Below are 24,649 nucleotides of genomic sequence, written 5' to 3' on the forward strand. Positions count from 1 at the left end.
GAACAATAGTCAAGGATTCCCTAGTTTCCAGGACTTTGCTACTTTTGTGACAATGGAAGCAGAGATTGCCTGTAATCCGATAACTTCTTTCTATGCTCTCCATTCATCCGAATTTACCACTGAGAAAAGATAGGTCAGGGAGACCAACAGTGAAAAGGCTAGCGTTCTCAGCACTCAAACAATCACAGATAGTGAGAATCAAAAGTCAGTCAAAGGAAGTGCAAGCCTTCGTGTTTGTTTTGCCAGGACAACAAGCATCAGCTCCATGGCTGTTCTAAATTCATGACTAAGTCTCTGGGGGAGAGACTGAAAAGACCAAAGTGAATGCTGTGGTGGCTTAAATGTACAATACCAGTCTAGACATGCTGAGATGATGACTGTTTGTTTTGCCATAAAACGTTACACCTAAATGAGAGGGAAAGACATTAAGTACATTTGAACAGAATTTATGTAGTAAATAATCACTTCAGACGTGTTTTTCTTTATTTTGAATTATTAGATGAATTGTTAATCCATCACCAATTGACTTAAAACACTTAAATCCAGTTATGATTTTTCATATTTCATGCACTCAAAAATCAAATGTATCAACCTTTTTAATTTAGTTTTTAGATTTGTTTTAGAATATTGACAAAATAATACTAGACAATTTCATTTTCAGCATGTTTCATGCTGCTCCATACTTTTAGACAGGTATTTCATCACTAGCGAAGCAAGCTTTCTTTCAGCAAACATATATGTGGCAGCAACCAAATGTATGTGACAGAAAACAAATGTATAGAACAATTTCCTAAACAACCTGTATTATGTACCAGTATTGTTTACCATTTGCATATGATCCACACCAAAGTGTGAGTAAGAAATTCAGTACAACTTATTCTGTTTGGACCAGCAGGTCTCCCGGTTTACTTACCTTTGCTCTTCACTGTCTGGGTTTCTCTGTTTTCTTCTTATCTGCATGGGACATTTTCTCTGTTTTATTTTTATCTAGTTGAGGTATGTTTTCCACTCTTTTTGATTCTGGTTTAGCACTGTTCTCTATCTTCGTGTTCCCTAAATGGGGCATTGTCTTCTTGGACCTTCGTTTGAGTAGCACTCTGACAAAGGAGATCAGAGCCCCTACAGAGCCCAGTGGGATGGTCAGTAGTAAGGCCACCACATCCAGGCTGTAGTATGAGTACCAGGGCATGCTGTAGGCCTCAGTACGGAGGTGGGATGCTCCTTTGTTCCTGATCACATACTCAACCCAGAAGACTGCCCGATCCAGTGGATGCAGAGGCTGGTCTCTGTGTAGGCTGGAAAGTCTCTTCATGTTGCGCTGGTAAGAAGGGTTCTTCAGGATGTCCTGCAACGCCTCCAGGAACTCCCATTCCGTGAGTGTGGCTGCATCCAGCACCTGGGCCGCTCCCTTGGCTTGCAGACGCACTAGGTTGTCCTGCTGGTCAAACAGCAGAGGCAGGCCCAGCACAGGGACACCATGGTAGATGGCCTCATAGACACCATTGGTGCCTCCATGGGCCACGAAGGCGCGGGTCTTTGGGTGGCCCAGGAGATCGTTCTGGGGAAGCCAGTCCAGCAGCAGGGTGTTGTTTCCTAGAGATGACGGTCTTTTTCCCATTAACCTCCATACAACCTTCTGTGGCAGTTGGGCAAAGGCGGCAGCAACAGCCTCAGTCACCTCCTTAGGCAGAGCAGAGATTAGGGTGCCCAGGGACATCACCACCACCCCCTGCTCCCCAGAGCTCTGCATGAAGGCCTCCAGCTCCCCAGGCAGTGGCTTGGCCGGTCGGCACTGGAACCCCCCTATGTAGACCACATTAGGCATAGTGGGCCGTGGGAACTCAAATACAAAGTCCACCCTCATCAGCCAAATGTCAGCTGACTGCTGCAAGGATAGCAGGTTAGTCCCTGGGGGGAAATGCTGATCCAGTATGTCACTGTAAATGGGTAGCACCAACAGGCGCTCTTGGAGGAGGTTGATGATGTAATGTATGAGGTTTTGTGTCCTCTGGAGGAGACCCATGTTGTCAGTGAGCCCAGAGCCTGGGACAGGCACATACGAGATAGGAGAGGGGGCTACGGAGAAATGGCCCTCTCCAAAGCTCATCCAGCGCACATTGTAGACCATGGTCAGGTTGAGATAATGTGCTAAGATGATACCAGCAGGCATGCCGGGGTCCGTGACCATGACATCAAAGCTTGAGTCCTTAAGCTGTGTCATCAGGGCCCAGTCCTCCAGCATAATGGAGAGCATGGTGCGGGTGGAGCTGTGGGCAGCTCTCAGAATGGACACCAGCTCTCTGATCTGGACCAGGCTGCCTATCACCAGGCCTTTCCTGCGTCCCTCCAGGACATTACGCACCGCCTGCTCAAAAAAGCCCAGGTCGAACGTTGTAACCCCCAGCTTTACCGTGACTGAAGTGTAGTGTGGTGAACGCTCCCTGACGAACCAGCTGTCAGCCTGTCGTATCACAGTCACCTGGTGACTACGCCCATGGAGCTCCTTCACCAGCACCTCCATGTTGACCCAGTGGCTGCCGTCTATAGGGAACACCAGGATCCTGCTGCCATGGCAACCAAGGGGCAGTGTGAGGAGGAAGAGCATCAATGGGAGGAGGAGCCAGGCAAAGGTGGGCAGAACCAGAGATCTCTGCACACGCTCAGACATTTCTCTCACCTTCACAGAAACAAGATCATTGTCATGGGAAACGGAAATGTCAAAAATCTATAAAAAATTGTATCCATTTTTATAATAGCAACACAAAAACAAAAATGTATATAAAAAATAATGTAATGCATAGAGTCTATATTAATGTACAGTACAATTACAGTAAGCTTGGAATTATGTATTTTCCACAAATTAGAATTTACTATATTTTGAATTTGAATTTTGATTGATTCAATTTTTATTCCTGTTCTTTGTGATACTGTCTGATTGAGGCCGGTGATGAATAAGTATTCACCACTACGAGCTCAGAGGAGACGAAATCAATTTATTTTGAATCTCAATGATGTTATTGTCTGACATTAATTTTACTCTGCGTATCAAGACATCTTTAAAATGAGAACGAGTATTAATCCGACAGGGATTAAAGTAGAGGCTTGATAATATAAGATGTATATTATTGGACTCCATAAAGATAAATAGCAATGTGCCCGTCAGTATTAGGTTATGAGTTGATTAGCAAGAAGAGTGTCATTAAGAGTCATTTTGGGGGCTGAGCAGGCCTACAAGCTAAAGAGCTGAGCCATCGAGAATACACTGAATAATATATTTGATAAACAGAGTATAAAATCTGTGCTTTCGTACCTTGATGAAGGGTGATGCAAGGTATTATGGTCGTGCAACCTCCCTCTCTCTCCTGATACCTCCTCTTGTAGCCGAGGTCCTCTGGTCAAAATGCTCCTTCAGTCCAAACTGCAGCTACAACGATAAAGATGTAGTGTCCACATAAGCAGAAACTCACATAATGGAGATCGGGAGGAAATGCACTAACATGTCAGAAAGTAATCCTAGTGTGTTCCACAGCTCTGGTGGAAGAGGACATGGAGGAGAGGGAGTTTGAGTTTGCACAGCTATTGTTCTCCATTTAGAACTACAGTCTAATCCCTCATTGGGAAATAGCCCCTATAAACTGGCGAAACCCTAGATCCCTCTATGAATGTGAGCCCTTTCTCCCCAGCATATTACATGAAAATAGGAATGCTTTCACAAACGTAAGGTTTTGCATAGTGCTTAATAACAATTCCTGCCACAGATCTTATGCAAACGTGTTTCTCATTGACAATTTATTCATGCAAATTGATCCTGTAGACAGTCTTTTCTAATATACCAAGATGTTTTATATATGAAGTAACATTTCAACAGAAGAAAAACACAATATAAATGACTTTATTACATGTCAAGACAATGAGCAGAGGCCATTACCATCAAATAGACCTCAGACTATTAACCATATAAAAACACATTTTAATCAATCTAATTATTTCATTGACTGTGAACATTATAGCAAGATCAGCTATCAGAAAGTGATTAGATGAAGCAGCAGAGCTCAGCATTTGGATGGTTGGGTGGAGACCGTGGTGTTCACCATATGGTTAGACATGTCAGGGGGCATCATGAAAGCAGGGTTATAGGCAGGTGTCTGACACAAGTTGTCATATGTGAATGGCCTGCAATGGCATGTTCTTCAGATGCCATCTTCATATGACCCCTCCGGTCATCTCAGGGGGCCCTCCCATCATCCCAGGGGGCATCTCAACCATGCTGGAGGACTGTGGGCTGTTCATGACATAGCCCTGTTGTTTGGGGGACCATGGGTCGGTTTTGACGTAGCCCTGTTGGTTGGTGGACTGCCTAAATGACTACAGACCCGTAGCACTCACGCCGTAGCCATGAAGTGCTTTGAAAGGCTGGTAATGACTCACATCAACACCATTATCCCATAAATCCTAGACCCACTCCAATTTGCATACCGCCGAAACATATCCACAGATGATGCAATCTCTATTGCACTCCACACTGCCCTTTCCCACCTGGACAAAAGGAACACTTATATGAGAATGCTATTCATTGACTACAGCTCAGCATTCAACACCATAGTACCCTCAAAGCTCATCACTAAGCTAAGGATCCTGGGACTAAACACCTCCCTCTGCAACTGGAACCTGGACTTCATGATGGGCCGCCCCCAGGTAATGAGGGTAGGTAGTAACACATCTGCCATGCTGATCCTCAGCACGGGGGCCCCTCAGGGGTGCGGGCTCCATCCCCTCCTGTACTCCCTGTTTACTCATGACTGCACGGCCAGGCACGACTCCAACACCATCATTAAGTTTGCAGAGGACACAACAGTGTCACAACAGCCTGATCACCGACAACGTTGAGACACCCTATAGGGAGGAGGTCAGAGACCTGACCGTGTGATGCAAGGACAACAACCTTTCCCTCAACGTAATCAAGACAAAGGAGATGATTGTGGATTACAGGAAAAAGAGGACCGAGTACGCCCTCATTCTCATCGACGGGGCTGTAGTGGAGCAGGTTGAGAGCTTCGAGTTGCTTGGTGTCCACATCAACAACAAACTAACATGGTCCAAGCACACCAAGACAGTCATGAAGAGGGCACAACAAAACCTATTCCCCCTCAGGAGACTGAATATATTTGGCATGGGTCCTCAGATCCTCAAAATGTTTTACAGCTGCACCATCGAGAGCATCCTGACGGTTTGCATCACTGCCTGGCATGGCAACTGCTCGGCCTCCGACCTCAAGGCACTACAGAGGGTAGTGCATATGGCTCACTACATCACCAGGGCCAAGCTTCCTGCCATCCAGAACCTCTACACCAGGCGGAAGGCCCTAAAAATATCAGAGGAAGGCCCTAAAAATTGTCAAAGACTCCAGCCGCCCTAGTCATAGACTATTCTCTCTGCTACCGCACGGCAAGCGATACCGGAGCGCCAAGTCTAGGTCCGAGAGGCTTCTAAACAGCTTCTACCCCCAAGCTATAAGACTCCTGAACAGCTAAACAAATGTCTATCCAGACTATTTGTATTGCCCCCCCCCTCTTCTGTGCTGCTGCTACTCTCTGTTATTATCTATGCATAGTCACTTTAAGTAACATTCTATCGTATACTGAACAAAAATTTAAAGGCAAGATGTAAAGTTCCATGTTTCATGAGCTGAGATAAAATATCCCAGAAGTTGTCCATAAGCACAAAAAGCTTATTTCTCTCAAATGTTTTACACAAATGTATTTACATCCTTGTTACTGAGCATTTCTCCTATCCCAAGATAATCCATCCACCTGACAGGTTTGGCAAATCAAGAAGCTGATTAAGGCAAAAACAAAAGGAGTGTTGATGTTTACAGTGGATGGGTGAACATATCAAGATCATTTCAAGGACAGCTTTTTTCCATCTACGTAACATTGCAAAAATCAGAAACTTTCTGTGCAAAAATTATGTAGAAAAATTAATCCATGCTTTTGTTACTTCTAGGTTAGACTACTGCAATGCTCTACTTTCTACCCGGATAAAGCACTAAATAAACTTCAGTTAGTGATAAATACGGATGCTAGAATCCTGACTAGAACCCAAAAATGTGATCATATTACTCCAGTGCTAGCCTCCCTACACTGGCTTCTTGCCAAGGCAAGGGATGATTTCAAGGTTTTACTGCTAACCTACAAAGCATTACATGGGCTTGCTCCTACCTATCTCTCTGATTTGGTCCTGCCGTACATACCTACACGTACGCTACGGTCACAAGAAGCAGGCCTCCTAGAATTTCTAAGCAAACAGCTGGAGGCAGGGCTTTCTCCTATAGAGCTCCATTTTATGGAATGGTCTGCCTACCCATGTGAGAGACGCAGACTTGGTCTCAACCTTTAAGTCTTTACTGAAGACTCATCTCTTCAGTGGGTCATATGATTGAGTGTAGTCTGGTCCAGGAGTGTGAAGGTGAACGGAAAGGCTCTGGAGCAACGAACCGCCCTTGCTGTCTCTGCCTGGCCAGTTCCCCTCTTTCCACTGGGATTCTCTGCCTCTAACCCTATTACAGGGGCTGAGTCACTGGCTTACTGGTGCTCTTTCATGCCGTCCCTAGGAGGGGTGCGTCACTTGAGTGGGTTGAGTCACTGATGTGATCTTCCTGTCTGGGTTGGCGCCCCTCCTTGGGTTGTGCCGTGGTGGAGATCTTTGTGGGCTATACTCTGCCTTGTCTCAGGATGGTAAGTTGGTGGTTGAAGATATCCCTCTAGTGGTGTGGGGGCTATGCTTTGGCAAAGTGGGTGGGGTTATATCCTTCCTGTTTGGCCCTGTCCGGGGGTATCATTGGATGGGGCCACAGTGTCTCCTGACCCCTCCTGTCTCAGCCTCCAGTATTTATGCTGCAGTAGTTTATGTGTCGGGGGGCTCGGGTCAGTTTGTTATATCTGGAGTACTTCTCCTGTCTTATCCGGTGTCCTGTGTGAATTTCAGTATGCTCTCTCTAATTCTCTCTTTCTCGGAGGACCTGAGCACAGGGACCATGCCTCAGGACTACCTGGCATGATGACTCCTTGCTGTCCCCAGTCCCCCTGGCCGTGCTGCTGCTCCAATTTCAACTGTTCTGTCTGCGGCTATGGAATCCTGACCTGTTCACCGGACGTGCTACCTGTCCCAGACCTGCTTTTTTCAACTCTCTAGAGACAGCAGGAGTGGTAGAGATACTCTTAATGACCGGCTATGAAAAGCCAACTGACATTTACTACTGAGGTGCTGACTTGCTGCACCCTCGACAACTACTGTGATTATTATTATTTGGCCATGCTGGTCATTTATGAACATTTGAACATCTTGGCCATGTTCTGTTATAATCTCCACCCGGCACAGCCAGAAGAGGACTGGCCACCCCTCATAGCCTGGTTCCTCTCTAGGTTTCTTCCTAGGTTTTGGCCTTTCTAGGGAGTTTTTCCTAGCCACCGTGCTTCTACACCTGCATTGCTTGCTGTTTGGGGTTTTAGGCTGGGTTTATATACAGCACTTTGAGATATCAGCTGATGAACGAAGGGCTATATAAATACATTTGATTGGATATAACATTCATGTCTAGCAACCCTCATTTCGGACAACTTCAGCATTTCACCTTATTAGCAAGTTTTTAGCTACTTTGCAACTACTTAGCATGTTAGCCAATCCTTCCCTTAACACTAACCCTAACCTGAACCATTTAAGCTAACCTTAATCTTAACCCTAACCATAAATAACCCTAAAACCTAGAGCTAGCTAACGGTAGTGTTTGCCACATAGCTAATGTTAGCCGCAATACATTGGTATTCGAAACATATAGGTTTTGGAAATTCGTAGCATATTGTACATTTTGCAGATTCTTAAAATATTGTACGAAATTTGTGTCATATTTTACAAATTGCATTTCTTAATATATCATATTTATTTTATTAGGCAAGTCAGTTAAGAACAAATTCTTATTTTCAATGATGGCCTAGGAACAGTGGGTTAACTGCCTGTTCAGGGGCAGAACTACAGATTTTGTACCTTGTCAGCTCGGGGATTTGAACTTGCAACCTTTCAGTTACTAGTCCAACTAGTCCAAAGCTCTAACCACTAGGCTACCCTGCCTATTCATTGTAATTATTAACATATCACACGAAATGTATGATGGACATACACAAATTACAAATTAGCACAAGCGATATGAAACGTAACATATCATACAACATTTAGTGTCTCAGGTTTACATACAGAATAATACGAAATGCTCTGCGACCACGTTGAGTTACTAAATCTTTTTTAGTTGGGCCCCCTCTGATTTATTACAGACCTATGCCTGCATTCAGTTCCAGCGCTAACTTCGTGATAACTGACAACTGAATAGAAGTTTCATTGTTTTTGTTTAGGCAATGTTGGAGGTGTGGCTGTGTTGGAGCTGTCAAATCGGTGAGCGGCTTCTCTTGTTGTCATTTTCACAAAAAAGAAATAAGGACTAATATCAGTCTAATTAAGGAGTAGATTATAACACACATTCCAGTGTTTGAACTGTATTACTGTATTTGTATTATGGCAGCTTCCTGATTTGACAACTCCAAATAAAACTATGACACTGTTATGCAGTTGTTGGTGATCGCAGATTTGGGCAGAACTGATTGAATCTAGCCATTAAACTCACAAAATGCTGCAAGGAAAGTACAGCGTAACACAATTGTGGCCTACTGTTGTTTCCTCATTAACATTCCACCTTTAACCCTGTAAAGATATTATCAAATGTTCTGTAAAATAACTACAACCATTTTACCCATGTCACACAATTATCTATTCTCTATTTATAGTACTTGTATTATTGAGAAATAATATTTTCATGAAGAAATATTGGCTATATACAGTGCCTTGCAAATGTATTCACCCCTTTGGGGCTTTTCCTATTTTTCCTATTTTTATTTGGATTTCATGTAATGGACGTACACAAAATAGTCCAAATTGGTGAAGTGAAATGAAAAAAAATACATTGTTTAATTTTTTTTAAACAAATTAAAAACAGAAAAGTGGTGTGTGCATATGTATTCACCTCCTTTGCTATGAAGCCCCTAAATAAGATCTGGTGCAACAAATTACCTTCAGAAGTCACATAATTAGTTAAATAAAGTCCACCTGTGTGCAATCTAAGTGTCACATGATCTGTCACATGATCTCAGCGTATATATACACCTCTTCTGAAAGGCCCCAGAGTCTGCAACACCACTAAGCAAGGGGCACCGCTAAGCAAGGGGCACCGCTAAGCAAGGGGCACCACCAAGGAAACGGCACCATGAATACCAAGGAGCGTTCCAAACAGGTCAGGGACAAAGTTGTGGAGAGGTGTATCAGGGTTGGGTTATAAAAAAATATCCAAAACTTTGAACATCCCACTGAGCACAGTTAAATCCATTATTAAAAAGTGGAAAGAATATGGCACCACAACAAACTTGCCAAGAGAGTGCCGCTCACCAAAACTCACGGACCAGGCAAGGAGGGCATTAATCAGAGAGGCAACAAAGGGACCAAAGATAACCCAGAAGGAGCTACAAAGCTCCACAGTGGAGATTGGAGTATCTATCCATAGGACAACTTTGAGCCGTACACTCCACAGAGCTGGGCTTTACAGAAGAGTGGACAGAAAAAAAACATTGCTTAAAGAAAACAATAAGCAAACACATTAGTGTTTGCCAAAAGGCATGTGGGAGACTCCCCAAACATATGGAAGAATGGTCAGATGAGAGTAAAATTGAGCTTTTTGGCCGTCAAGGAAAACTCTATGTCTGGCACAAACCCAACACCTCTCATCACCCCGAGAACATCATCCCCACAGTGAAGCATGGTGGTGGCAGCATCATGCTGTGGGGATGTTTTTCATCAGCAGGGACTGGGAAACTGGTCAGGATTGAAGGAATGATGGATGGTGCTAAATACAGGGAAAATCTTGAGGGAAACCTGTTTTAGTCTTCCAGAGAATTGAAACTATTTTAATTCCAGGTTGTAAGGCAACAAATAGGAAAAATGCCAAGGGGGTGAATACCTTTGCATGCCACTGCAGATCCAAACCTGATCTCTTTGTATTATTTTTGTATTTTATTTAACCAGGTAAGAACAAATTCTTATTTTACATTGACGGCCTACCCCGACCAAACCCTCCCCTAACCCGAACGAGGCTGGGCCAATTGTGCGCCGCCCTATAGGACTCCCTATCACGGCCAGTTGTGATACAGCCTGGGATCGAACCAGGGTCTGTAGTGACACCTCTAGCACTGATATGCAGTGCCTTAGACCACAGTGCTTTAAACCGCTGCGTCACTCAGGAGACCACATTACCTGTCCACCCTTTTCGAATTCTGAGAGTGATTGACAGAAGGGGACTTGGACTTAATCATGAAGCACAATAAATATGCCTGGAATGTCTGCAGGTATGCAGGCTACTTAAAGTGAAACTGACAGCATTTTAGCAACATTAACTCTTATTAAAATCAGTTCATATACACCCCCAGGAAGAATATGACACGTTTTTTAAAAACATTTTCTGACAAGCAGCACTTACATATGGTAATTTTCATAGAATGTTTGGTTAATGACGTATAGTAAGGCATTAGTGAAAATTCTATAGCAATATAGAGTGGGAAAGAAGCCGTGCATTTAGGCAATTAATAGACACTGCAGTAAATAAAATCTCTGTCTTGTCCAGGATTGGAGTCTACGCAGATCAGTGCGTCATAGCCAATCAGAGCTAAAATAGGCCTATATGCAAAAGCCATTTTCCACAACTGCCTGCCATCGTTCAGTTTGAACTGGACTGTGTGTTTACAGGCAGTATCAACAGCATGAATTTAGATCATCAGAACGCATTTGCCAAAAGCCACAAAATACATGAATGGATTTCTGTAAATATGTGACAGACTGGCTCAATTAGGTCTTGTGCAGCAAAATGTTAAATGGTGTTTTTTACATTGGATAAAAATAGAGAACATTTTATATTATACACTACACTTGAGGACCAATGGGAAATTAATTCTACTTCGAAAGTTGATCAACTTCTAACCCCACTTTTGAGAAAACGGCCCTTGAATGTTTTGGTACACCTATGGGAGAGCTCTTGTTTGTCTTCACCCATTCAACATTGTTCACACCCTCGTAAACCAGCCTCACCCATCTCTACAGGGATTCACATGTGACACCATGTGCTAAACAGTGAGTACCATCGTGTACTAAACATCCAAAGATTTTAAGAGTAAAGGGTCATTTATACTACGTCTATCAACATGTCTGTATACAGTTGTCTAAGTGACATCATGAACATTCTATTGTCGTCCCGTCACACCAGCCTTTGCTTTGGCTCTCCCTTCTGTTCAGCTCAGGCATTCGGCGTCGCTGGCCTTCTAGCTGCTGCCGAACCTACAGCTGGCAAATGCCCTTCACTCATCAACCCCGGACTTGTCTCGTCATCATTACACACACCTGGTTCCAATCCCCACTCTATTACTGTATATACTGTATACTCCCTCTGCCATTTGTCTTTGTCGGTCATTGTAAAATGTTACTTGTTTTCCTGAGAGGAATCTCTCCTACTATTTCCTGAGAACTTTTTGCACTTTGGGTTCGCCCTGTGCCTTTTTGTTTATGAAGATATATTTTGAGCACAACAACGTTTGATTTTCCATGGTTCTTAAATAAATTCAGTAGCTCTAAACCTGCAACTGCCTCCTGCCTACTCCTCTCTACACCAGGGACACGTCCGACACGTCCGGCATTCTACCGGATAACTTTTGTACTTGGACACTGTCTTGTTGGTCTAAAGTTATATCCTAATTTGACTTTGGTGCAGGTCATGTGAATCTTCACATTACTGTCTCTGGTAAACACACACTATATCAAATAAAATCAACATTTATTTGTCACATGCACAGGATACAGAAGGTGTAAATGGTACAGTGAAATGGTTACTTGCATAGTGGAGTCTTTTGTTTAGATATCTAGCTAGCTAGCTAAACAATGAACCAACATTTGAATACTACGAAATTGGGTTGAAAAAAGGGGGTCAAATAAAAAAACAATATTTAAAAAATTATATTAATCATGCTTTGAACTTAATCTATATATTCTACCAACAATGTACACATATTTAAAACCTTATAAAATTGGTTTTGATGCAAAAACTGGAAATTGTATATTTTCCACTGATACTATGATTGTCTGTTTGTTTAATATTTGCAATGTAGTTAAAGTGCTGTCAATCCCACTTTCATAGAGGCACACAAAACCTGCAAAACCTGAATGCTGAGGGATTTTTTCCGGGATAGAGAAAGCAATCTGGTGGCAAAAAGGGGGCGGTGTGAAAAGGAGCAACAACGGGGGGAGGAGCCAGACAAAGGTGGGCAGGAGCTCTCTGCACAAGCTCAGACATTTCTCATCTCCACACAAGCAAGAGCATTGTCATGGGAAACGGAAATGGAAATCATCTACACAAATAGAATCCATTTTTATAATAGCAACAAACTAAAAATTATGAATATAAGAAATGCATGGAATGCATAGAGTTTAGATTCAAATACAGTACCATGACAGTATGGTAGAATCAAATACAGTACCATGGCAGTATGGTAGATTCAAATACAGTACCATGACAGTATGGTAGATTCAAATACAGTGCCATGACAGTATGGTAGATTCAAATACAGTACCATGACAGTATGGTAGATTCAAATACAGTGCCATGACACTATGGTAGATTCAAATACAGTACCATGACAGTATGGTAGATTCAAATACAGTACCATGACAGTATGGTAGATTCAAAATATACATTTGAAAGGTTGAAATGAGTTGTAACCAAACTTTAAACTTTTTATATAATTCCCACAAATGAGAATATACTTTCTGTATATACAATTTTATGATTAGATTTTTCTTGCTGAGCTGTGTAATAGTCTTATATCTAGCTTCTACTTTGCTCTCTCTGATTTGTACTCTTTCTTATTTTAAAGAGGGCATGAGATGCAGAGTAAAATGAATGTCAGACAGATATTAATATCATATAAATTATATTGGATTAAAAATATGAGAACTTGTCCTCTGAGTTTGTAATGGCTAATATTTCTCTCCGGCCTCAAAGTAATTTGTATAGTCTATCAAAATGTACATTATCAGACTACATATATAAATAGCCTAATACTGACTTGCATATTGCTATGAGTTGACTAGCAAGAAGAGCGTCGTTAACATACATTTTGGGGGCTGGGCAGGCCTACAAACTGAAGAGTTGAGCCATCCAGAATAGACTGAATATTATGTTTGATTAACAGAGTATAAAAATCAGCGATTTCGTATCTTGAAGGGTGATACAAGGTATTATGGTCGTTCTCTCTCTCACTAACTCCCTCTCTCGTCTGATACCTCCTCTTATAGACAAGGTCTTCTGGTCAAAGAGCCGCTTCATTCCAAACTGAGTGAGAAAGAAGTGGTATCCACATAAATACAACATCACATAATGGAGATCGGGAGGAAATACACTAACATGTCAGAAAGTAATCCTAGTGTGTTCCACAGCTCTGGTGGGAGAGCAAATGGAGGAGAAGGAATTTGAGTTTCCACAGCTATTGTTCTCCATTTAGAACTACAGTCTAATCCCTCAATGGGAAATAGCCCCTATAAACTGGCAAAACCCTAGATCCCTCTCCGAGTGTGTGAGCAATTCCTCGCCAGCTAATTAGATGAAAATAGTTTCACCAATGTGAGATTTTGCAAAGTACTTAACAATTCCTGCCTCTAAATGTTCATGTAAACATATTTCTCACTGTTTCTCATTGACAACTTTTTCATGCAAATTGATCCTGTAGACAGTCTTTTCTAATATGTTTTATTATATATGAAGTAACATTCCAATAGAAGAGAAACACAATATAAATTACTTTATTACATGTCAAGACAATGAGCAGAGGCCATTACCATCAAATAGACCTCAGACTATTAACCATATAAAAACATATTTTCATAAATCAAATGAATTCACTGACTGAACATTACAGCAATGTCAGCGATCAGAAAGTGATTAGATGAAGCAGCAGAGCTCAGCATTTGGATGGTTGGGTGGAGACCGTGGTGTTCACCATATGGTTAGACATATCAGGGGGCATCATGGAAGCAGGGTTATAGGCATTAGGAGCAGAAGCCATCATTTGAGAAGGGCCTGCCATGGCATGTTGGTCAGATGCCATCTTAATTTGAGCCCCTCCGGCAATGCCAGGGGGGCCTGCCATCATATCAGGGTGCTTCTCAACCATGCTGGAGGACTGTGGGCTGGTCATGATGTAGCCCTGTTGGTTTGGGGACTGTGGGCTGGTCATGATGTAGCCCTGTGGGTTGGTTATGATGTAGCCCTGTGGGTTGGGGGACTGTGGGCTGGTCATGATGTAGCTCTGTTGATTGGTTGTGTAGGACACGTTTGAGTTGGTCATGGTTGGAGGCTGCACTTGGATGGCCACAGGCTGGGTGGTTGTGAAAGTGCAGCTCTTCTTGTGGTCTTTGATCTCCCTGGCCATCTGACACCATGAGCACCAGACACAGAAGCAGGACGCCATGATATCCTCACAGAGGCTTTGCTATGGACCCACACAGACACTTGTTTAACACTATTACACACACACACAAGTTAACAGAACACATAATACCCCTATCGCAACATACACTACCGTTTGGCTTCACTTAAGAAATGTCTTTGTTTTTGAATGAAGGGCAATTTTTTGTCCATTAAAATAACAAATTGATCAGAAATACAACATAGTATTATGACAATTGTAGCTGGAAACATCAGATTTTTAATGGAATATCGACATAGGCGTACAGAGGCCCATAATCAGCAACCATCACTCCTGTGTTCCAATGGCACATGGTCTTAGCTAATCCAAGTTTCCATTTACAAGGCGAATTGATCAGAAAACTATTTTGCAATCATGTTAGCACAGCTGAAACCTGTTCTGATTAAAGAAGCAATAAAACGGGCCTTCTTTAGACTAGTTGAGTAACTGTAGAATTAGCATTTGTGTGTTCGATTACAGGCTCAAAATGGCCAGAAACAAATAACTGTCTTCTGAAACTCGTCAGTCTATTCTTGTTTTGAGAAATGAAGGCTATTCCATGCGAGAAATTGCCAAGAAACTGAAGATCTCGTACAAGGTGGGTGCTACTCCCTTCACAGAACAGTGCAAACTGTCTCTAACCAGAATAGAAAGAGGAGTGGGAGGTCCCGGTGCACAACTGAGCAAGAGGACAACTACATTAGGGTGTATAGTTTCAGAAACAGACGCCTCACAAGTCCTCAACTGGCTGCTTCATTAAATAGTACTTGCAAAACACCAGTCTCAACGTCAACAGTGAAGAGGTGATTCCGGGATGCTGGCCATCTAGGCAGAGTTCCTCTGTCCGCTGTCTGTGCTCTTTTGCCCATTTTCAGCTTTTCTTTTTTTGGCCAGTCTGAGATATCTTTGCAACTCTGCCTAGAAGGCCAGCATCGCGGAGTTGACTCTTCACTGTTGACGTTGAGACTGGTATTTTGTGGGTACTATTTAAGGAAGCTGCCAGTTGAGGACTTGTAAGGCGTCTGTTTCTCATACTAGACACTGATGCACTTGTCCTCTTGCTCAGTTGTTCACCGGGGCCTCCCACTCCTCTTTCTATTCTGGTTAGAGACAGTTTGCACTGTTCTGTGAAGGGAGTAGCACCCACCTTGTACGAGATCTTCAGTTTCTTGGCAATTTCGCTCATGGAAGAGCCTTCATTTCTCAGAACAAGAATAGAGTAGTTTCTGGCCATTTTGAGCCTGTAATCGTAACCAAATGCTGATGCTCCAGATACTCAACTAGTCTAAAGAAGGACAGTTTTATTGCTTCTTTAATCAGAACAGTTTTCAGCTGTGCTAACAATTGCAAAAGGGTTTTCTAATGATCAATTAGCCTTTTAAAATTATAAACTTGGATTAGCTATTAGTTGGAACACAGGAGCGATGGTTGCTGATAATGGGCCTCTGTACACCTACATAGATATTACATTAAAAAGCTGCTGTTTCCAGCTACAATAGTCACTTACAACATCAACAATGTCTACACAGTATTTCTGATCAATTTTATATTATTTTAATGGACAGAGATCTGCTTTTCTTTCAAAAACAAGGATATTTTTTAGTGACCCCAAAACTTGAACGGTTGTGTATGTATCTGCAAAAACAACATTTATGCAATGTTTGTATGTAATGGGAACCATCACCTGAATGCCATATTTGTGGCGTACAGCAACCCGCATGGACAGACTTGCGGGTGGCACAATGATGGGCACCCCAAATGCAACCATGCAAGCAGGGCCAATGATGTCCACTAATGGCAGACAGGTACTCTCTCCAAACTCTCCCGTGGTGGAGCAGGCTAAGCAAGGACAGCACCAGAAACCATAACAACCTGCACACACAGACATAATATCTTATCAACAGAAAGAGCAACAACAATACAACTCTTAAAGGTGGTGGCGATATTTTAAGACAGAATACCCTGAGTTTAGGGGCGGATGGGATAAGATGTCCCATGGATACTCACAGGAATTCATGTCTTGACAGCAGTCAAAAAGGCCAGTGTTCCAGCCTTTCATAGCAGGTGCTGCCACCTGTTGGTGGACTATGATGTTTGCTGCCATGGTGATCAGACCTGTCTCCAGACATAATGAGAAGGAAGATGTAGCACTCACAGTAGTAGTTTATTTGTGTGTGTGTGTGGGGGGGGGGGGGGGGGGGTATAGCTGAACAACATACTTGGCATCAAGCTTATGCCTAGAATTGTTGGCTACACTGTAAAAACAAATAGTTTTTGACTTCACCCAACTTGGGGCAAAATGTTGCATCCAATATGCATTTTGAGTTTACCAAAAAACAGAGTCAATGAGACAAGTTGGGAAACATCAAGTGATATCGACAGATGGCTTTTGTTAAATTAGTGGAAATTAGGGTTGTACATTAACTGTTTCTAGTTTCAATCATGATCCAATTATTGGACTAGATAGTGGTTTCTTTCAAATCTATCTTGACTAACCAAAGACCAGATAAACAATCTTACTAATGATGAAAACAAATCCACATTTTGCTATATGCATGATATTTTAACCTCTGAAAATATGTTTTAATTGTAAACATGTAGTTGACAAGTACATTTAATAAAATGAAGTACTTGCTGAAAGGCACACTGGGAAATATGTTAATGAGACATTTTTTATCTTAAGCCAACATGGTATTTTATGTTGTGGGTCTCAGGAAACTAAACGGGTTATGTGATCAAATCAACCATTTGTGTTGCAAAGGCAAACTTTAATATGTAATAAGTTCACACAAATCAAAAAGGCTGTGATTCTAGTAACTAAAACATTTTTAGTTGGGCCACCTCTGATTTATTTAAATTTTTACAGAGTACAGACCTAGGCCTAGATTAAAATCAGTTCCAGCACTAACCAATGATAACCGACAACTGCAACGCAGTTTCATTGTTTAGGCGATGTTGGAGGTGAGCTGCCACACCCGTCCTTAAATCCCACCCACGTTTGAAGTTCAGAACGAGAAATTGTAGGCTATATTGACACAATGACACTAATACTGAAAATCATTATTTGAAATAATAAGGATTCATATCAGGCTAATCGAGGAGTAGATTACAACACTCAAGGCTTCTTGCTGATTTGGCAGCTCCAACGGAGTTACACCTCCGACATTGGCTAAATAAAACAATGAAATTGTTCTGCAGTTTTTGATTATCGTTGGTTGAGACAGAAAGATTTAATCTAGCCATTAAATTCATCAAAATCATGCCACGAATGTACAGCATGACACAGTAGTGATTTACTGATGGTTCCTCATTCACATTCTGACTAACCCTGTAAAGATATTATTGACTTCTGTAAAATAACTACACCCTTTTTTTTATACCAATTTCACACTATTATCTATTATTATCAACATCTATTACTTAAAGTTCTCAGAGAGAAAGTAATTTTCATTAAAAAAACAGATGTATATAGCCTTTCTTACCTTTCCACTCTTCTCAAATGCTTAGAGAGAATGACAGGAGGTGATGTGGACATAATCATGAAGCACAATAAACATGTCTGGAATGTCTGCAGGTATGCAGGTTACTTAAAGTGAAACGAACAGCGTTTTAGCAACAGTAACTCTTATTAAAATATGTTCATATACACCCCCAGTGTAATGGCAGATTTCCTCTTCGTCAGAAGAGGAGTAAGGATCGGACCAAGATGCAGTGTGGTAAGTGCCCATAACTTTAATCAAAGAAAGCGCTGAATACAAAAATAACAAAAGAAACGTGAATAAACGAAACAGTACCATGTGGCGACAAACACTGACACGGAAACAAACACCCACAAACCAACAGTGAAACCCAGGCTACCTAAGTATGATTCTCAATCAGAGACAACTAACGACACCTGCCTCTGATTGAGAACCATACTAGGCCGAAACAGAAACCAAACATACAGTGCCTTGCGAAAGTATTCGGCCCCCTTGAACTTTGCGACCTTTTGCCACATTTCAGGCTTCAAACATAAAGATATAAAACTGTATTTTTTTGTGAAGAATCAACAACAAGTGGGACACAATCATGAAGTGGAACGACATTTATTGGATATTTCAAACTTTTTTAACAAATCAAAAACTTCAAAATTGGGCGTGCAAAATTATTCAGCCCCTTCACTTTCAGTGCAGCAAACTCTCTCCAGAAGTTCAGTGAGGATCTCTGAATGATCCAATGTTGACCTAAATGACTAATGATGATAAATACAATCCACCTGTGTGTAATCAAGTCTCCGTATAAATGCACCTGCACTGTGATAGTCTCAGAGGTCCGTTAAAAGCGCAGAGAGCATCATGAAGAACAAGGAACACACCAGTCAGGTCCGAGATACTGTTGTGAAGAAGTTTAAAGCCGGATTTGGATACAAAAAGATTTCCCAAGCTTTAAACATCCCAAGGAGCACTGTGCAAGCGATAATATTGATATGGAAGGAGTATCAGACCACTGCAAATCTAACAAGACTTGGCCGTCCCTCTAAACTTTCAGCTCATACAAGGAGAAGACTGATCAGAGATGCAGCCAAGAGGCCCATGATCACTCTGGATGAACTGCAGAGATCTACAGCTGAGGTGGGAGACTCTGTCCATAGGACAACAATCAGTCGTATATTGCACAAATCTGGCCTTTATGGAAGAGTGGCAAGAAGAAAGCCATTTCTTAAAGATATCCATAAAAAGTGTTGTTTAAAGTTTGCCACAAGCCACCTGGGAGACACACCAAACGTGGAAGAAGGTGCTCTGGTCAGATGAAACCAAAATTGAACTTTTTGGCAACAATGCAAAACGTTATGTTTGGCGTAAAAGCAACACAGCTGAACACACCATCCCCACTGTCAAACATGGTGGTGGCAGCATCATGGTTTGGGCCTGCTTTTCTTCAGCAGGGACAGGGAAGATGGTTAAAATTGATGGGAAGATGGATGGAGCCAAATACAGGACCATTCTGGAAGAAAACCTGATGGAGTCTGCAAAAGACCTGAGACTGGGACGGAGATTTGTCTTCCAACAAGACAATGATCCAAAACATAAAGCAAAATCTATAATGGAATGGTTCAAAAATAAACATATCCAGGTGTTAGAATGGCCAAGTCAAAGTCGAGACCTGAATCCAATCGAGAATCTGTGGAAAGAACTGAAAACTGCTGTTCACAAATGCTCTCCATCCAACCTCACTGAGCTCGAGCTGTTTTGCAAGGAGGAATGGGAAAAATTTTCAGTCTCTCGATGTGCAAAACTGATAGAGACATACCCCAAGCGACTTACAGCTGTAATCGCAGCAAAAGGTGGCGCTACAAAGTATTAACTTAAGGGGGCTGAATAATTTTGCACGCCCAATTTTTCAGTTTTTGATTTGTTAAAAATGTTTGAAATATCCAATAAATGTCGTTCCACTTCATGATTGTGTCCCACTTGTTGTTGATTCTTCCAAAAAAATACAGTTTTATATCTTTATGTTTGAAGCCTGAAATGTGGCAAAAGGTCGCAAAATTCAAGGGGGCCGAATAATTTCGCAAGGCACTGTAGAAAAACAAACATAGAAAAACAAACATAGACTGCCCACCCCAACTCACGCCCTGACCATACTAAATAAAGACAAAACAAAGGAAATAAAGGTCAGAACGTGACAATCAGGAAGAATACGACACTTTTTTTTGACACTTGGGAATAGTCATTTTCAGGTTTTCATAAATTCATAGAATGTTTGAAATGACAAATATGTCATGACTGTCCTGTGAGGATCACAATGGGTCAGATCAGCTTGGCAATGGTTGACCTTCTCTCACCCACAGAAGAGGGGAGGAGGGACCTGGGACGGTTAAACAGTTCACACCCTGTTGTAAATTACAGGAGAAGGGGGCTCTTTCTCCCCCTCCAATAAAATCCACAAAGGAATGTGCTTTGTTAACAGACTTTTTGCCGCTGAAACTCTAACACATTCAAAAAGTGAAAACTGGAACAATATTTCTAACTTAAGAACGTGGGGAATGGTCGGAGATGATCTATAGAAAATGAATGTCAAACAGGTTTGAATTATGTGATGTCATTTAAAAGGTTGTAGAGGAAATACCGAAAATTGAAAAGTATTTACACTACAGGTATGAAGCCTCCATCCTTAACGTTGTATATTAAATATTAAAAAATGATAGAAGTATTTTTGTTAAGATATGAATGTGGTTTTATGAGGTATAAGAGAATCTACAGTTGAAGTAGGAAGTTTACATACACTTAGGTTGGAGTAATCAAAACTAGTTTTTCAACTACTCCACATTTTTTTTTGTATTACAGTGAGTTATAAGTGAAACTTTAGTTTTGTGGTTAGGACATCTACTTTGTGCATGACACAAGTAATTTTTCCAACAATTGTTTACAGACAGATTATTTCACTTATAACTCACTGTAATACAATTCCAGTGGGTCAGAAGTTTACATACACTAAGTTGACTGTGCCTTTAAACAGCTTGGAAAATTCCAGAAAATTATGTCATGGCTTTAGAAGCTTCTGCTAGGCTAATAGACATCATTTGAGTCAATTGGAGGTGTACCTGTGGATGTATTTTAAGGCTTACCTTCAAACTCAGTGCCTCTTTGCTTGACATCATGGGAAAATCAAAATAAATCAGCCAAGACCTCAGACAAAAACCTCCACAAGTCTGGTTGATCCTTGGGAGCAATTTCCAAACACCTGAAGGTACCACATTCATCTGTACAAACAATCGTATGCAAGTATAAACACCATGGGGCCATGCAGCCGTCATACCGCTCAGGAAGGAGACGCTTTCTGTTTCCTAGAGATGAATGTACTTTGGTGTGAAAAGTCCTAGAACAACAGCAAAGGACCGTGTGAAGATGCTGGAGGAAACAGGCACAAAAGTATCTATATCCACAGTAAAAACAAGTCCTATATCGAGATAACCTGAAAGGCTGCTCAGCAAGGAAGAAGCCACTGCTCCAAAAACCGCCATAAAAAAGCCATATTACGGTTTGCAACTGCACATGGGGACAAAAATCGTACATTTTGGAGAAAATAGAACTGTTTGGCCACAATGACAATCGTTATGTTTGGAGGAAAAAGGGGGACGCTTGCAAGGCGAAGAACACCATCCCAACCGTGAAGCACGGGGTGGCAGCAGCATGTTGTGAGGGTGCTTTGCTGCAGGAGGGACTGGTGCACTTCACAAAATAGATGCCATCATGAGGAAGGAAAATTATGTGGATATATTGAAGCAACATCTCATGACATCAGTCATGAAGTTAAAGCTTGGTCGCAAATGGGTCTTCCAAATGGACAATGACCCCAAGCATACTTCCAAAGCTGTGGTAAAATGGCTTAAGGACAACAAAGTCAAGGTATTGGAGTGGCCATCACAAAGCCCTGACCTCAATCATATAGAACATTTGTGGGCAGAACTGAAAAAGCGTGTGCGAGCAAGGAGGGTCCTACAAACCTGACTCAGTTACACCAGCTCTGTCAGGAGGAATGGGCCAGAATTCACCCAACTTATTGTGGGAAGCTTGTGGAAGGCTACCCGAAACATTTGAAACAATTTAAAGGCAATGCTACCAAATACTAATTGAGTGTATGTAAACTTCTGACCCACTAGGAATGTGATGAAAGAAATAAAAGCTGAAATAAATCATTCTCTCTACAATTATTCTGACATTTCACATTCTTTAAATTAAGTGGTAATCCTAACTGACCTAAGACAGGGAATTTTTATGAGTATTAAATGTCAGGAATTGTGAAAAACTGAGTTTAAATGTATTTGGCTAAGGTGTGTGTAAACTTCAGACTTCAACTGTATCTCCTATAAACTGTGTCAGACTGCAACATCTTAGTAGCCTAGCTATGACTGTGGCATGTGTCTGTTCACTTTCCCTCCACTGCGCATTGTAAACTTTACACTTGAAAGCAGCGCAGATGCAAGAACATCAGGCTGTAATTTCATATAGTAGATGACTCAACTGTGGACTCATGTGTGCTCTTCTATTAGTCACGTTATGGCTGACCTGTGATTATTGCCCTTACTAGTGTGATTGTATTGACATTCCCAGCCTTAGTTACAGTAGTTCATTTTTGTTCAAAATGTTGAGTCATTGAAACTGAAACAGTGCATCCCGAATGGGTGGAGCCAGCAAACAATGTACCGGGTCAGCTGTTAATTAACAACCTAATAGCTATATTTTTTTGACTACGAAGAAATGTATTGGTGAATTATATTAATTATGCATTGAACTGCATCCGTCTATTCTGCCAACAATGTCTTACCGAATATCATACATTTTTAAAGTAAACTTTAACCTATTTGTAAAACCTCTTATAAAGTTGGTTTGAAGCATAAACTTTGAATTTGATATTTTTCATGGATTATAAATGTCTGTTTCATATCTGCAAAGTAGTTGAAGTGCTGTCAGTTCCACTTTCATAGACACACACAAAACCTGCAAAACCTGAATGCACATTTGTTGAGGGATTTTTTTCCAGGAAAGAGAATGTGCTACAAGTGGCATTAGGTTGGTGCTTTCAGAATAATGTATGAAAGAGCTTTACAAATCAAGTTATTATGAATTCATCTTTCAGATCAGGTTGCACTGGAATAAACTCAAATGTAGTTTGATTGAGAGGACATTGTGGTGGAGATTGACAGCAGATTTAGCCAATGGCAGAATTATACAGTACACCCTGACTCTAGCAGCATTCACACTATGTCCATGTGCCATTCATCTGAGGTGCCATAGTGCTAATCTCATCACTGGGCTGCTACAGTTGTTTTCATTGGGATGTCAGCTGTAGTAGGCCACCTGTAGGTTATCAGCTATCCTGCATGCCTGCATGCCAGATTAAAGTAATTCCCCATGAAGAAAATCATCACTGTAATATTACATTTGGGAAGACATTATTGAATGTTTTGTCATAACGCCAGCATAAAGTTGTCATAAACATAAGGGTTTTGTATCGATGTACGTCACCTCTCCAATAAATATTTGACGATGCATGATGTTTTATCATCATTCAAATGATCCAACAGGAAACACAGGAAGGATCAGTTTTATCAAGGCCAAAACAAGGAACCAAGGCCAAGACGACATCTTCAATTTCTATTGAATCTTTTCATGGCATGAACATAGTATGCAAATGAGAGGTTTGAGTAACAGTTACTAACATAATGACATAGCCATTCAAAGTGAATGCTAACTCCATGGCTATGGAGAAAAATTGTAAACCATGGTCAGGTTGAGGTGCAGCAGGTGGTGCTGTGCGTAGATCTCAGAATGGACACCAGCTCTCTAAGATGATACCAGCAGGCACGCCGGGGTCCATGAGGATGAAATTCAAGCTTGTAGGTTGCAGGTGGTGCTGTGCGTAGATCTCAGAATGGACACCAGCTCTCTGATCTGGACCAGGCTGCCCACCACCAGGCCTTACCTGCGGCTCTCCAGGACATAACACCCTGTCTGCTCAAAAAAGTTCAGGTCAAACTTTGCTTCTCCCAGCTTCACAGTGAATGAGGTCTAGTGTGGTGAGCGCTCCCTTACAAACCAGCGGTGTCACAGTTATCTGGTTGCCACGCCCATGGAGCTCCTACACCAGCACCTCCATGTTGACCCAGTGGCTGCCATCTACAGGGAACACCAGGATCCTGTTGCCATAGAAACAAGGGGGCAGTATGAGAAGGAGGAGGAACAATGAGAGAAGGAGCCAGACAAAAGTGTGCAGGAGCTCTCCGCACACACTCAGATATTTCTCTCACCTGCACAGAAACAAAAGCAATATCATGGGAAACGGAAATGGCAAATATCTACACAAAATGGTATCCATTTTTATAATAGCAACAACAACAAAAACAAATGAATATAAGAAATGCATGTAATGCATACAGTTCAGATTCATTTATAACACAAGTACAGTATTCTAAGATTAATAATATACATTTGGAAGCTTGGAATTAGTTGTAAACACACTTTTAACTTTTTTAATAATTTCCAAAAATGAGAACGTAAATTCTGTGT

At 41.6% G+C, this 24,649-nt stretch overlaps 2 protein-coding genes across 2 annotated transcripts; both read right to left on the reverse strand.

The window, feature by feature from the left end:
- Positions 1-578: 578 nt before the first annotated feature.
- On the reverse strand, positions 579-3,490 carry LOC139387981 (UDP glucuronosyltransferase 5 family, polypeptide G2). Its single transcript, XM_071134434.1, has 2 exons — positions 3,311-3,490; positions 579-2,677 (listed from the first exon to the last, which is right to left on the reverse strand). Exon 2 carries the CDS (start codon positions 2,666-2,668, stop codon positions 923-925), a length of 1,746 nt encoding a protein of 581 aa, XP_070990535.1. The 5' UTR covers positions 2,669-2,677; positions 3,311-3,490; the 3' UTR covers positions 579-922.
- A 10,384-nt stretch (positions 3,491-13,874) lies between these two features.
- On the reverse strand, positions 13,875-18,122 carry LOC139388454 (uncharacterized). The gene is made up of 4 exons (XM_071135119.1): positions 18,083-18,122; positions 16,608-16,715; positions 16,285-16,472; positions 13,875-14,624 (listed from the first exon to the last, which is right to left on the reverse strand). The coding sequence occupies exons 2-4, from the start codon at positions 16,702-16,704 to the stop codon at positions 14,094-14,096; spliced, it is 816 nt and encodes a 271-aa protein (XP_070991220.1). The 5' UTR covers positions 16,705-16,715; positions 18,083-18,122; the 3' UTR covers positions 13,875-14,093.
- Between the last annotated feature and the right edge of the window lie 6,527 nt (positions 18,123-24,649).

The sequence above is a fragment of the Oncorhynchus clarkii genome, chromosome 29, assembly GCF_045791955.1.
Source record: "Oncorhynchus clarkii lewisi isolate Uvic-CL-2024 chromosome 29, UVic_Ocla_1.0, whole genome shotgun sequence".
In the NCBI taxonomy this organism is placed as follows: Eukaryota; Metazoa; Chordata; class Actinopteri; order Salmoniformes; family Salmonidae; genus Oncorhynchus; species Oncorhynchus clarkii.